Source organism: Haliaeetus albicilla, chromosome W, assembly GCF_947461875.1.
Source record: "Haliaeetus albicilla chromosome W, bHalAlb1.1, whole genome shotgun sequence".
NCBI classification, from domain to species: domain Eukaryota; kingdom Metazoa; phylum Chordata; class Aves; order Accipitriformes; family Accipitridae; genus Haliaeetus; species Haliaeetus albicilla.
The window spans coordinates 28,033,635-28,049,723 of record NC_091515.1 but is presented as its reverse complement, the minus strand read 5'-3'; the positions used below and the strand labels follow the sequence as shown (position 1 = coordinate 28,049,723).

At 41.5% G+C, this 16,089-nt stretch overlaps 1 protein-coding gene across 3 annotated transcripts in view; it reads right to left on the bottom strand.

Annotated features, from left to right (window-relative positions):
• LOC138683532 (guanine nucleotide-binding protein G(q) subunit alpha-like) overlaps positions 1 to 15,098 on the bottom strand; it is a 154,247-nt gene extending 139,149 nt beyond the window's left edge. Inside the window, exon 1 of one of the 3 annotated variants that reach the window (XM_069775484.1) lies at positions 14,557 to 15,098. In XM_069775484.1, coding sequence (XP_069631585.1) covers positions 14,557 to 14,692 — 136 coding nt within the window. In that variant the 5' untranslated portion in view covers positions 14,693 to 15,098. The remainder of the gene's footprint in view (positions 1 to 14,556) is intronic. The other 2 variants (XM_069775486.1, XM_069775485.1) reach the window with 2 other exon arrangements.
• Between the last annotated feature and the right edge of the window lie 991 nt (positions 15,099 to 16,089).

The following is a 16,089-nucleotide window of genomic DNA, read 5'->3' as shown; positions in this document are numbered from 1 at the left end:
CAAAGAAGTTCCACAGATTGAGGGCTCAGAAGACCACTACAAATAAAAACAAAACACAGGGATATAAAAGGAAAAATCAGAAGTCTGCCTGCCCTTTTTAGAAAATAATGGCAAAGAGCCAAGCATGACTACTTGAAGGCTAAAGGAGATCTCCTGTTTGTTGAGGCCTAACCCTCTTCAAGGATTTCACTGCCTAGTTACCATAAGAGCACTGAGCATCAGTTTTACATTAAAAAAGGAACCTACAGATAGATCTTGGCCTTTGCAAGATCTCCTGACTTTGTAGCACATTTATGTTAGCAAGAGTGTTGGGAGGGAAAGAGAAGAGAGTGTTTTTATCTTGTGTTACCTAAAAAAGTTTTTGTTTTGTGCACAAAGGGAATTTGCTGGCAGTAGACAGAGAGCACCTGAGCACTGGGCAGAAGAGCCAAGTTTTTTATCATGATCAAGCATTATTTATCAGGATGTGTTGGTACTGACCTGGGCTTATGTGCACAGTATCATTAAGTACTTCACATATGGCATTAGGGGCATTGCCAACCTGTGTGTACCTGAGTTGGAAGGTCTCAGTCCTGCTGTGACCACTCCATTAGTAATTATTTGCCAAACCCCTTGCACAATGATGCTGACCACACTGGGGATACTGACACCAGGTCAGTCCTGAAGGTGCCTTGGCTTACAGTCAACTACTTGAAGCTACATTCTGCCTCAATCCTGTAGAAGTTCAGGGCTCAGTTGAAACGTAGACCTAGGCTACCCAATAGAGCCCATAATCCAGAGTAACAAGATATCCTGCTGTCTACCCCACATGATAGATTACCAGCACAGAGGCTGCTATTCCCCAAGAAGTGTACTGGTTTACTACTGCTGGAAGCCCTCCAAACTGCAGAACTAAGGGTTTCACTAATTTTCCTCAAGTAGCCAGTCATAGTGGCCCAGGAGTGTCTGCAAAATAATCTTTTTTAAATCCTTTAGCACATGAGCAACTGATAAGTGAGGGGCAGCATAGTAAGATTCCAGCCACGCTAATTAAAGGTCTGGGTGAACTAGCAACATAGCTCATACACATCTGCAAGATGATGCTGCAGCACATTCACTGTGGACTCACTACCCCAAAATCCCTGCCCACCGCAGAATGAGTCAGGGGTTTAAATGTTCTACTAGACGAGGAAACTAATTTCCAGGGGGTACAGGAGCTCAGGCTACATGTGTCAGTGCTGGAGAGCAGGAGTCAAATCCCAACCATGCTTCAGCTGTGTTCATCCACATATGAAAATTATGCACAACCTGCTGGTCACCACAGGCATGTAGGACAACGTAGTCCCACAGGCCCCAAACCCTAATTTTGGTAAGATTAAGTCTGGCCATGACCAAAAGCTAGACTATGATCAGAGAGAGAAGGTATACTGTAAGCATCCCAGAAGGTATACTGTAAGCATCCCAGACTCTTCCACTTGCAGTTAAGTCCTGGAGCATTCAATTCCTTCAGGAGAACCACACAGCTGTTAAGGACACACTTGAACCCTTTGCAGAAAATGCAGGCGGCCTTATAACAGTCCTCCAAAGTCACTGTTTCTCAAGGTGTAACATGACACTTTTTTCATATTTCACAGAAGTGCTAAATAGCTGCTGCCAACATTCACCAAGCATTGCCCCTTGCACAAAGGCATTGGTGTATAGTCATATAGTGCTCGTGCGGTACATGAGCCACGAGCACAGTGCATATAGTACATAAGATAAATGTGCAGGTATCCCAAGGGGTAGGTGCATACAGCTGGGATAGCTATTCCATTAAAGTGCACTCTATTTGGATCCCTGACAATAGATCAAGGGACTTGCATAACTATATTTAACACAGACAATGACAGCAAAATTGAACATATGTGAACATGTCATCTGTGAGTATCCACTGATGATACTTCAGTTTTACTATGAAACCAATAATTTTGATTCTTCCAAATCATAAAAATCTAAATATCCCACATTTATTAGCTTGACACCCAATTTAAACAACAATCCTGTTCCATACCAGGAGAAAAAAAAACCACCACAACACCTAGGGGTGAACTCCTGGACAGGTAAAGAATATACAATAGAGAGTTTTGTTTTGGGGAACAGTCACTGGACATATATGGAAGATGGAGTTGTGGAGTTTGGATAGTTCTCATCGTTAAAAGGAACAACATTCAGAAAGACAGACCAGCCAAAGAGGCCAGAGTATCATTTCACTACTGAAAGGGAAGATTAAGAGGGAAAACAATAGTGCACTTATTTGGCAGAAAAAAAAAAAAAAAAAAAAAGATTAAAATTAAACAAAGCATCAAATTAATAGAGGAAATTCAACTGTCTGTACAAAAATGCTAGATGTGTAGGTGATAAACCCGAAAATTTGCTAATATACAGATTAAATTTGAACAGAGAAGTATAACTGAAGCAAAGATTTACATGAGTGAAAGTTCAGCGATTAACATTTCTGTGCTTGAAAATTGGCTTCTAACCACTGATATTTAAGGTTTTCAGTTTAAATTCTAATAGATTGTATTGGGTTTGCGTGGCAAGGTTTTGGTAGCGGGGGGGTTACAGGGGTGGCTTCTGTGAGAAGCTGCTGGAAGCTTCCCCTATGTCTGACAGAGCCAATGCCAGCCGGCTCTAAGATGGACCTGCCGCCAGCCAAGGCCGAGCCAATCAGCAACAGTGGTAGCGCCTCTGGGATAACATATTCAAGAAGGGGGAAAAAAGTTGCGGCAGCACAGAAACGGCAGCCAGAGAGAGGAGTGAGAACATGTGAGAGAAACAACCCTGCAGACACCAAGGTCAGTGAAGAAGGAAGGGGAGGAGGTGCTCCAGGCACTGGAGCAGAGATTCCCCTGCAGCCCGTGGTGAAGACCATGGTGAGGCAGGCTGTCCCCCTGCAGCCCATGGAGGTCCACAGTGGAGCAGATATCCACCTGTGGCCCATGGAGGACCCCACGCCAGAGCAGGTGGGTGCCCGAAGGAGGCTGTGACCCCATGGGAAGCCCACGCTGGAGCAGGCTCCTGGCAGGACCTGCGGATCCGTGGAGAGAGAGGAGCCCACACTGGAGCAGGTTTTCTGGCAGGACTTGTGACCCCACGGTGGAGCCACGCTGGAGCAGTGTGCTCCTGAAGGACTGCACGCCGTGGAAGGGACCCATGCTGGAGCAGTTTGTGAAGAACTGCAGCCCATGGGAAGGACCCACGTTGGAGAAGTTTGTGGAGGACTGTCTCCCATGGGAGGGACCCCACGCTGGAGCAGGGGAAGAGTGTGAGGAGTCCTGCCCCTGAGGAGGATGAAGTGGCAGAGACAACATGTGATGAACTGACCATAACCCCCATTCCCCATCCCCCTGCACCGCTGTGGGGGCTAGGTAGAGAATCCAGGAGTGAAGTTGTGCCCGGGAAGAAGGGAGGAGTGGAGGGAAGGTGTTTTGAGATTTGCTTTTATTTCTCATTACCCTACTCTGGTGGATTGGCAATAAATTGAGTTAATTTTCCCCAAGTTGAGTCTGTTTTGCCCATGACAGTAATTGGTGAGTGATCTCTCCCTGTCCTTATCTCGACCCACAAGCCCTTTGTTATATTTTCTCTCCCCTGTCCAGCTGAGGAGGGGGAGAGATAGAATGGCTTTGGTGGGCACCTGGTGTCCAGCCAGGGTCAACCCACCACATAGATACAAAAATTGATACAAAAGCTGGAGCCATGACAGATGACCAAGTCACAGCTGATTTGACAGACAACTAAGTGGGGCTCTTTAAACAGTTAAGTTTAATGAAAAGGGAAGGAGGTAATAGTCTCCCAGGGGCACGTAACTGATGCTAAAAGTCTCAAGCAAATGACCTTGGAATTTCTGTATCTCAGAAATTATAATTTTCTAACATAGAAAAGCACCATACAGAAATACATCTTAGCATATTAAGAAAAAGAACTTGCGGCAGAACTGAAGTAAAAAGTAACTTTTAGAGGATGTGATCATGACTTGATTACATTTGCTATGTGCAAGCAAAAGAAGTCCAAAACCAGTAGTACAAATCCTTCCTGTTTCATGAGATATACTTGAACAAAAACCAACAAAATTAGGAGTGAGAACAACTGCATTTAAATTTAAAATGGGAACAACTGAGAGTCATTTCAGAACACTTCATTAATTAGCTAGAGGGCCTCAATTCCACAAAACAAGCAAGCCTGAAAAACAATAAAAGCAGTCTGGATAACAGGGGAGATAAAAAGAGAAAGTTGAAATAGATAAGCCAAAACCTTGGGAAGTATTAAAAATTGTGGGGGGCGGGGAAGGAAAAAAAAAAGTGAAATTAAGAACTCAAGGGTTCCAGAGATTATTTTTTGGTGGTGTTGTTTTTTAAACTTCACATTTTCATACAGAAAAAAAAACTTAAAACAGCATTAGTCCTTTACTAAATGGATATTAACATAGAAAATTCACACATAGTTTGTAAATATTTATTTTGTTTTTAGGGAAACACAGATCATATTTAAAGTGACAATGAAAGAGTTTCCACTACAGCAGTTACTGAAGATGTTACAGAGCAGTTACTAAAGTTAGAACACTGTTACTCAGCAGGTCAAGACACCTCTTATCAAAGAATTTTAGAAGAACTGACTGAGAAGCCCTCCTGCCTTATAAGTCTTGAAATATCAACAAACAAAAAAACAAAAACAAAACAAAAAAAACAAACATGCAAGGATGGAAATGGGATGAGAGACAGATTGCATACCAAGAGTTATGCAGTTACAACAGTTCTAATGGTTTGGTTTATAAATGCAGCAGTTTCGAGGAACTAGACTTCTGCTAAGCAACTGATTTGGTGACATACAACAAACAAATGTAGCACGCATTAGAGTTGTTTAAGCAGTAAGCATTAAATTACATAAGAGAAAGTCCTCGGACAGCTCTGTTTCTAATAGCATCCCAGTGATACCTCGATCCTGATAAGAAACTTAAGTATCTTTACCCACAAGATAGAAGAAAAATCTAAAATTATTACTGACAATACCTATAGGTGACACAAAAGCTGTGAACTGGTAAATTAAGAAGAGGATATGATGTGAAGTAATTGGAATAACCCGTAAACCAGGAACAGGCAGAGACTGTGCTTCTGAATACAGCTAAATGTAAGGTTAACTATACAGGAACAGAGAAAGCATGTTGCAAATAATGAATGAATCCACCCTGAAAAGCAATTAATTTGAAAAATATTTTAGTTATGGTAGATAGTCATCTAAACACAAATAGTTTGATGCCATGACTAAAAAGGCTGTTGTATTCCTTGTAGAAATCTCAACTAGTAGAAGATAAATTTTACTTCTGTACTTGTAGTAAAGAATATATACGACTCAGCGTTCATTTCTCATTGTCTGTAATTCAGAAGTAATGTTAGAAAGGATTAAAAAGAGAACTATAAGAATGATTAAAGGATTCAAAAATTCACCCTACAGTTAGCATTAGGAAATCAATTCATTTAGCTTCACAATAGATACAAAGATTAATGAGTATCTTGGTCTCAGTTTCTAAGTGTCCACTGGTCAGATATCTAATATCAGAGGTCAAAATAAACGAGATATAATAACAAGTGACTAGAAGTAAATCCTGGATAAATCCAAGCTAAGAACAGGGACAATGTTTTACAGGGGAAAGTTATTTTTTATAATATACCAAAAATTGTGCAAGTACCTCCATCTCTAAGAGTTTTTAGCTCAAGACTGCATCTATTGCCCTAAAATTAATAGTCTTGGTCATACATTTCCTATTTGAAGGAAAAAAAAAATCACAGAGTCTTCTTTTCTCTTATAGGTTCATATATATCGCAAAAGCTTTTATACAGGTGAATTCGTACACCCACATTGACCCTCTAAAAGCCAATGGACAGGTGAATGCTCAACACCTTTAAATAGTGGGCCACAAGTTCAACTACTTGCCACTGTAGAAGATTAATCCTCAGGCATTCACATTCACTCTCTCCCCTCCCCCTCAGAACCTGCTGAAGATGCATAAGCCATTCCTTTATTTTTAACACTGTGGTGGGTTGACCCTGGCCAGCAGCTAATCATAGAATCATAGAATCATTTAGGTTGGAAAAGACCTTTAAGGTCATCGAGTCCAACCATCAACCATGCCCACTAAACCATGTCCTGAAGTGCCTTGTCTATGCGCTTTTTGAATACCTCCAGGGATGGTGACTCAACCACTTCCCTGGGCAGCCTGTTCCAATGCTTGACAACCCTCTCAGCAAAGAAATTTTTCCTAATATCCAACCTAAACCTCCCTTGCCTCAACTTGAGGCCATTTCCTCTCATCCTATCACCAGCCACCTGACAGAAGAGACCAGCACACACCTCGCTACAACCCCCTTTCAGGTAGTTGTAGAGAGCGATAAGGTCTCCCCTCAGCCTCCTCTTTTCTAGACTAAACAGCCCCAGTTCCCTCAGCCACTCCTCATAAGACTTGTGCTCCAGGCCCCTCACCAGCTTTGTTGCCCTTCTCTGGACACACTCCAACACCTCAATGTCTTTCCTGTAGTGAGGGGCCCAAAACTGAACACAGTACTCGAGGTGTGGCCTCACCAGTACCGAGTACAGGGGAACAATCTCCTCCCTGCTCCTGCTGAGCCCCCACCCAGTTACTTGCTCACTCCCCCCACAGCAGGATGAGGAAAAGAATCAGAAGAGCAAAAGCTGAAAACTTGTGGATCAAGATAAAGACGGACTAATAGGTGAAGCAAAAGCTACACGTGCAAGCAAAGCAAAAAGAGGAATTAATTCACTACTTCCCATCAGCAGGCAGATGTCCAGCCACTTCCTGGAAAGCAGGGCCTCAGCATGTACAATGGTTATTTGGGAAGACAAATGCCATAACCATGAACATTTCCCCCCTTCTTCCTTCTTTCCCAGAGCTTGTATTGCTGAGCATGACATCATATGTTATGGAATAGCTGTCCTGTCTGTGTCTCCTCCAAACTTCCTACCCACACACACACACTTATTCACTTGGCGGGGGGGGGCGGGCAGAGTGGGGAAAAAAAGAGAAAATCTTGATACTGTGAAAGCATTGCTCAGCAGTAGCCAAAAAATTGGTGATATTAATACTGTTTTAGTCACAAATTTAAAACACAGCACCATACAGGCTGCTATGAGGAAAATTAACTCCATCCCAGCCAGACCCAGTACAAGCATTTAATTTTTGTTGGTCTATGACATGAAGTGGCACACATAGTGCTTAGTAAATCCAGTACCATAGTAAATAATAAAAAAAAAAAAAAAAGTCCCATATACGATCCTCAGTATTCCCAAGCCTGATAGGTTCCTAAAAGTACAAGGAACGATGGCATCTTTCCCAACTTTTATGCATTTAAGTTTTTCTGGCCTTATAAGTTAGCATTTGCTGCTACGGAAACCTTCTGTCTGACTTTCTGGCCAACTCCCATTTACCCAGAAACATGGGTTGAAATAGTTTCAGGCATTCTTATCCAACATTCTCTAACATGAGCAAGAGAATTAACATTCAGATTAAAGACTTAAGAGTTGAAATACTCTCACGAGTATAGATTGAGAGAGGAGTGGCTGGAGAGTAGCCCTGCAGAAAGAGACCTGGGGGTGCTGGTTGACAGCAGGCTCAGTAGGACTCAGCAGTGTGCCCTTGCAGCCAAGAGGGCAAACCACATCCTGGGGTGCATTCAACACAGCATAACCAGCTGATCAAAAGAGGTGATTATCCCTCTGTATTTAGCGCTGGTGCGGCCTCACCTTGAGTACTGCATGCAGTTCTGGGCCCCACAATTTAAGAAGGATGTGAAGGTCCTTGAATGCATCCAGAGGAGGGCAACAAAGCTGATGAAAGGGCTGGAAGGAATGTCCTATGAGGAGCAGCTAAGGACTTTGGGTTTGTCTAGTTTAGAGAAAAGGAGGCTGAGGGGTGACCTCATTGCTCTCCACAGCTTCCTGAGGAGGGGAATTGGAGAGGGAGGTGCTGATCTCTTCTCCCTGGTATCCAGTGATAGGACATGTGGGAATGGTTCAAAGCTGCACCAGGGGAGGTTTAGACTGGACATTAGGAAGCATTTCTTTACCAAGAGAGTGGTCGAACACTGGAACAGGCTTCCTAGAGAGGTGGTCGATGCCCCAAGCCTGTCAGTGTTTAAGAGGCATTTGGACAATGCCCTTAATAACATGCTTTAACTTTAGGTCAGCCCTGAAGTGGTCAGGCAGTTGGACTAGATGATCATTGTAGATCCCTTCCAACTGAAGTATTCTATTCTATTCTTAAATTTAGCTTGAAAAAAAAAAAAAACTAAACAAAAAAAAAAAAAACCAAAACACCTACATCTATGTTGTTCCTGGAACTTCCCTAGTAACTTTTAAAACTTTCCAAACTGTAGTATCACTTAGACTCATGCCCTTCAGTATTAATGTATCTCATTTCTTTGCATAGGGTTAACACAATACTTAAAGCCTGCTGCACGCTTACTTCTTTGATCTTAAGAATACCGTATATATGGCTTCATAGTATTTCCTACATTCAAGTCTTTCCCCAGATTTGATATTGCTTTCTTGCTCTTGATTTTAAAAGTCTGACTAGCAAGAATAAGTAGAGCAAATAAAAGGTGAATGTTGAAAAACTTCCCATAATTTTATTAGCAAGAGTTGTTCATACAGTCTTGTTCAAGTATGAGAACACATCTTTCCTGAGTGTTATTCCATTCAGCAGAGCAAGAAACACACATCTACCTTATAATGCTATTTTCACACCTTCCTGGGATTAATATGACAATCTCTGCAAAATTACTTCAAAAGAAATGCTGCCCCTTATGAAACTGCCATTGCCTTTATACACCAACAAAAATAATTTGAAGTAGCTAAAAACACAGAATTATTTCTTAACATTACAATATATACCCCAAAGTCCCTTCTCAAGAGATTCCTCTGTTCAGCATATATGTTTCCCTCTTGTACAAATTCAATACTGTTTTTAATGGGAAGTACAAATTTGGGGTCCCTTGGCTTTTTGACATATGAGCAAAATTAAGTTAGTCAGCATTCTTTGACTACTGAGGTTCTAAGCTAATTTCCATTAACTACAGTAGATCACTTCTAAAGAAGGAAAATCAAAACAAACAAAAAAAACCCAACCCACAAGAAAATCCTTTATAAGGGCTGAAAATAAAATATTCCTTTATCATGCATTAAAAAAATTAATATGCTCTTTTCCTGAAAATGTGAAATCATGATATCACATTGATACCAAGATGATGATTCATGTTATCCTCAAAACCAGTTATTTTTATATATGGATGTATATGTCTATATATAATAGACTATATCAGTGTTTGTCATCCAGAATTAAATTAGATAACCTTAGAAACAGCTTCTCCAAAGTAAGAGATACTTACCAGTCTAGTTTCAACACATATCATCAAGATTTATATTAAGTATTTGTTTGTTTTCTAATCATAAATACATACTGTTGGAACTACCTAAAATTATTTTCAAGTGTTCTGTGCGAATATAAGTATGGAACAATACAAGATAATAAGAAAAGGTTGCAATACTGTTTCAAAATAATTAAGTTTTCTGCTTTAATGAAGAGAAAAGAAAATAGCCAATTAGAATACACTATCCAATATCAGCATTTTTCTCTTGTGTGCATAAAACTGAAACATTCATAGTATCAGTTTACCTACTTATATAAATAGAGGAGACTGTCTACTTGCATAGGTATTTCAGATTACAGCAGGGAAGGAAGATTCATTGTTGGCTTGATGGGCCCACTTCCTCTTCAAGTTTTTTTTAAGTCTAAGTCTTTGCTAATTCACTGAGTTCTTGTCCTGGTTTCAGCTGGAATAAAGTTACATTTTCTTCCTAGTAGCTGCTATAGTGCTGTATTTTGGATCTAGTACGAGAATAATGTTGATAACACACTGATGTTTTCAGTTGTTGCTAAGCAGTGTTTAGACTAAGTCAAGGACTTTTCAGCTTCTCATACTGCCCTGCCAGCGGAGGCTGGGAGTGCACAAGAAACTGGGAGGGGACACAGCAAGGACAGCTGACCCAAACTAGCCAAAGGGGTATTCCATACCATATGACATCATGCCCAGTATATAAGCTGGGGGAAGTTGGCCAGGGGATACCACAGCTTCGGGATTGGCTGGGCATCGGTCAGCAGGTGGTGAGCAATTGTACTGTGCATCACTTGTTTTGTATATTCTATTATTATTATTACTACTACTATTATTTTCCCTTCCTTTTCTGTCCTATCAAACTGTCTTTATCTCAACCCACGAGTTTTACTTTTTTTTTTTTCTGATTCTCTCCCCCATCCCACTGGGTGGGGTGGAGTGAGCGAGCGGCTGTGTGGTGCTTAATTGTCGGCTGGGGTTAAACCACGACAGTTCTTTCATTCAGCTAACACAGGTATTTAAAAAAAAAAAACACAAAAAACCCAACAAACTAACCCAACCAAACATATATATATATATATATATCTCTCCTGTAGGTTTAGAGAACCAAAAAAAAGTCTTCCAGTTAAGACTAGTTGCAATTCATGCTAAATTCAAATGGTTTACCTCCCACCTGTTTCCTTTGGTAACATATAGAGAATGAAAGGATACTCATATTTGACATCTTGCTTCACTGACTCATCTGCTATTTCAAATAGAAAGAACACCTTTGCCTTAAGAGCCATGTTTTGCACGTCACAATACCTTCAAGCATGATACAAAATAGCAAACGCACTGTCAAGCCCTCCAATACTTAATTTTGCCAAAGCTTATAGATATATAGACATAGCTAGCAAGATATTGCTAATTATTTTCTTAGATACTCCAGATACTTTCCTGATGAGAAAATAATGCATAAGTATATACAGTGTACAGGCATAGTATGTCCAATAGTGAAAGTTTATGGCTACAATCTAACATTTAGGCCCAAACATTGTTTTCTGAGGCCAGGCAAAACTTCCACTGATGACAGTCAAAATGATATACATAGAAAGCTAGAGCACATGGCTCTTACTACTTAACAATAAATACATACATACATGCTTAAAACACAAGCATGCAGAATACTGTACATTGTTTGGTACATACCAATATAAAACACCTCATTTTTTTCGTACTATAACATTAAATGTTTTTACAACAGCAAACAACAGATGGATATTAACAACTTTACGCTCTGGAGAACAATCATAAGGTTTTACAAAATGTTCAGTAGTGATGAAATCCAGAAGAATTTGAAAAATACAGGAGATGAAAACCAAATTCAGTGGAAGACTGAATTTGTTCCAAAGTACCTTAAACAGTACAGCCAAGTTATGCTAGCTGAACTATTACTATGTCTTTGTAATACACTTTAGTGCATATGTTAGAGTTCTCACTTTTTAGAATTATAATAAAAAAGATACTTTGCTTAATTTTTAGAATAGATTAGAACAGGACAATGATGCTCAATGCAGTACCTAAAAGTGTTATTTTAATGTTTAATCATGGAGAGGGTTTATTTTTTAACTAACAATTTAAAATAATCTTAGCATGCAAAAAAAGTTTTCCAGAAATTACTTTCAACATTTTAAACTCTTTGATCCCATGAAAAGTAAAAAGATATCATTATTAATACACAAGAAGGGTGTACACAGCATAGCGTGTGTCACACAGTAACAGTAACCTACACAGTTAGGAGGGAAATATTTCACTTTGCAAGGAAGCACTTTAATTTCTACAAGTTGAGGAGGAAGAAAAAAAAAAAAAAAGAAATTCTGGGTCAGAAAAGAGGATTTTTTCTTTATATTTGCTACATATGTGCATTTGTATGTACATCTAATTTTTAAACAAGAAAAAAAACATGGCATAGATATGCTCATTTGTATGCTCATCTGTTCCTTAAAACCCTTTGAGTTAATACCTTTTACTCTGCACTTGCAACAAGTTCAAAGAGCACACATGGTCAATTAACACAGATCAGCTTAAGCTGTGTTCTCTCCTTATGATCAAAAGGATATACTTTTGTCCCATATTCAAAAGCCTTTAACCCACTTAGGCTTCTAAGTCCAACAACATTTTTCGAAGCGGGACTGAGAAGTTGGCACTTTTGAAAAAAGTTTGCCTAACATTTACATAAAATAGAGTTAAGCAATACTGCTACTTTAAGTTTTGAGGGACAAAGATATGTAATAGGACAGTAGAGGTCAAGTCAATTAAAAAAATTGATAACTTTAAGCAATTTCAGACATTTATGTTCCCAGTCTCACCATTTTAATTATTATTTTCCTATTTTTAAAATGGTTTTGTCCATCTCAACCATATGAATGACCCAAACACACAAACTTAAGAACTGAACAAATGACTATGCTGGGGAAGCAGTGAGAGTAACTGAAAGAAGTACTGTCAGATACCCAAGAGAAACCCGCTAATTAAAACAAATTTTTAGAAAGTTTTGTTGTAGGGGCTTTTTTTTTTTTAGTAAATTGAAATTTGAACCTCTATCCAACCCCATGACTTCAACAGTGGTTCACTGCTATACTGCATTTTACAGGATGAGATCATTAACTGTTAAACAGCTGCACATGCACAAACACTTTCAATTAAATATATGACTGAGGCTGATAAAGTACAATATGAAAAATGTGTACACAATAACAATTTCTATACTGGTTTCTACTCAAATACAGATATGCTATTAAGTATGAAGCAGAATGTTTACCTCGGTTTCTCATACATCATGCTTACATCTTCAGAAGCATGGTTTATACTGATACTGATATATGCAGAAAATGTTCATACAGGCAATCAGTGAGTTTTCTCCAAAGCTTTCTAAGTGATAGCTTCTTATCTATTTGCTCTGAAAACACCTTATTACATTTGGTCTAAAGTAATGCCACAATTAGGCCCTAATCTACCATTATCCATACACTTAATATTACCAGTGGGTGGATCTTATAAAACAATACAAGTTCTGCACTACTGATTGTAGAACCAAATCTCTAAATTCCTTCTCTGGGTGGTATATGTTGGTATCATTCAAAAAGTTTCATGCATTTTTAAAAACTTGGGAGAAACCTCTAGCATTACTGCAAGAAAATCAGGAAATGCAGAAACAATTTGGACCTGAGTAACAAGTCAAACATCAACTGCCTTTCCTGTAACAAATGTATATAGTTAAGTAATTATACTTAAACATCCATAAAATTAAACAAATGCAAGCTATCTGTCCTCTATTTTATCTTGGGTTTGGATCTTGAAATAGCCACAACACACACTTCCATCAACCAAAAATTAGGCCAAAATGAGACAGAATGTTATTACTGGTAGCATTGTATCTGTCTCCACCCCTCCTTTTTCCACATTCAGTTAAGGATCCCAATACCTTTCTCCACATACAGAAGACCAACTATTATTTAAAGTAGGAAATAACACATTAATAAGCAAGCATCAAAATAAATTCTGACTTCCTTTCAACTCACCTTATTGAAAAGGCAGTTTATTCCCCCAATATAAATCATTACTTTCATGTACATGATCCAAGACAAAATTCTTTAGCATAAACACCCCACATCCACTTGGAACATTCCCATTCATCCACACACCAAACACCGGTGCAGACATATTTCAATGCCTGCTAGTCTAAGTCAGAAGCTGTATTACCACAAGAACTACACAATGTAGTAGAGCACATCAGATATAGACAAATGTATTTTAATTCAAAAGGCTTATTTTAACACAAGCCAAATTCCTATTAAACAAACATTGCCTTTGCACACTTGTGGCTCCAAAATAACAACCTCTGTTTTAATTAAAGAGAAATGATATGAGATTTTTATTTCCTTAACAGTGGGTGGATTCCAAAGGTATTAAAGATCCTGTTATCCTCCAGCATACTTAAGGTTACTCTTCAGCTTCATGGGTGCATCTGGGTCTTTATGGTTTCTTTCTCCTTTTGCTTTAAAAATCAGTCTACAGTCCGGGCATAAGCCCCTTATCCCAGTTTGCCTCCTTAAATAAAAAATCACAGTTTAAAAAATGCAACCGGTGACCCGACAACCTTTCCAAGGCTCACAGAACAATGCAGATATTAAAGCCTGTCACCATCAATCTGCAAAGCAACTCCCCCTGCGAGTTATTTCATTAATCTGCTTCCTTACCATCACTCTCCTACACCCATCATCGCCGATATTCCCCCAAAACCCCCTCACTCACCAACCATCCTTTCCCTCTCCATTTTGGAAGTTCAGGTTCCCTACCATATCAAACCTACCCATAGGAACCACAGTTATTTACCCAGCTACAAGCGCCTCCGTGAAGCCTGCACACGGGCGCGCACACACACAACGCGGCGGCGGAGGAACGATGAGCGGGTCACCGTCGCCATCGCCACGGCCGCCCCGCAGCGAAGGTGGCGAGCGCCCGGGGGAAACCGAACCGACCGCGCCATGTAACACACCGGTGGGGCCAGCCGGAGGGAGCCCGGGGCGGCGATGTCTGGGCTGCACCCCCAGCGGCACTTAAGGCCTGTGTGCCGACTACGGCCCGCACTCACCCAGCAGCAGCAGCTTCAGTTCCCGACGAGCGTCCCGTTTGTCGCGGCGCAACTGCCGCTCGATCTCGTCGTTGATCCGCCGGGCTTCCTTGGCCTCCTCGCTCAGGCAGCACGCCATGATGGACTCCAAAGTCATTCTTCCTAACTGGTTCAGACACAACCCACAACCCCCCACCCTAAAAACGCGCGCGCACACACACACACCCCCCACCAGAGCACTAGCCCCGGGGAACGCAGACGCTCTCTGGCCGGGAGCCCCCACCCGGGCACTGCAGGGAGCTGCCTCGATGCCACACACGGACAAGAAGAGAGGGAGGCCCCCGGCAGCAGATTCCCCGTTCCCTGCCTCTAATAGTCGCCGCTTCCAACTCCTCCTCTAAATTATGCACCAAGCAACATGAAAACATCCACCACAGCAGCCGCGGCGGCAGCAGCACTATCTAGGCGAGCCAAGCTGCTCGGTACAGTCACCCCTCTCCCTCCTTCCCTCACCGCTACCTCTGCGACCGCTTCCTCCTCCCGCAACCAACGCGGTCCCCGAGTGTCCCTCGCAAACCACCCCCCCACGGAAATACTAATGGCCGTTAATCCCTCCCCCCCACTTCCCTGTCGCTCCCTCTGTCCTAAAGCGACAGTTGGGCTCCTCCGAAAGTGGGCAAGCCTGCCTCCGCCCGGCAATCTCAGCGTGCGCCTGGCGGGATAACTTCCTACGGTGGACCTTTCTTCCAGGCACGGTCGCTCGCCCCTCTCGCAGGGAGAGCTGCTACCAAAGAGCTGTTGCGGCTCGTTCCTGCCCTAACAGTAAAAAAGAGAGAGGGGGCGGGTAGAAAGGGCGCCACCAGCGAGTAAGAGAAGGCAGGCAGAGACTGGGGCATGCACACCGTGAGCCCAGCTCGCCGGGCTTTCCAATGGCTTGGCTCTGCGGGCGTGGTGAGGCAGAAATATGGCGGACTGTCTCTCCCGCTGCCTCTCCCACTCTTCTCCTGCGCCGCTGCACGCCGGGAATGAGCGGCTGGTGGAGCCAGGAACTCCCGGGATGCTGCCCCCGACCAAGCCCGGCGCTCGAAGGCCGCCCCTGCCAGGCCTGCAGCCGTCGGGGAGGGGATGAGACGGGAGGGGAGCAGACGGTCTCTCACACCAAACGGCCGCGAGGAACACAGCCTTCTCTTATTTGTCCTGTGGGGCAGATATTTTTTTACATTCTGCATGTTTTATTTGCTTTTGCTACCTTTGGTTTTAGTCGATAATGCACATTTTTATTATACCCTTGCATTCTCTTCCTAGAAGAGATGTCTTCGGTTCATAGAGAAAGGGGAAAAAATGTAGTAATTTATATGAGGGGAGAAGTATCTTCTCCACCTTCAGCTGGAAATTAAAATGTGGGGGATAAAAGTATACTAGACACTAGTAACTTTTTATGCTGATAATCCTGAAAATGATATTTGAATAGTTCTGTCATATACAGAAGAAATAAAAGACGTTTACAACAAATAAAAACAGTAGGATACTTCCCTTGCTTATAAGAACCTAATA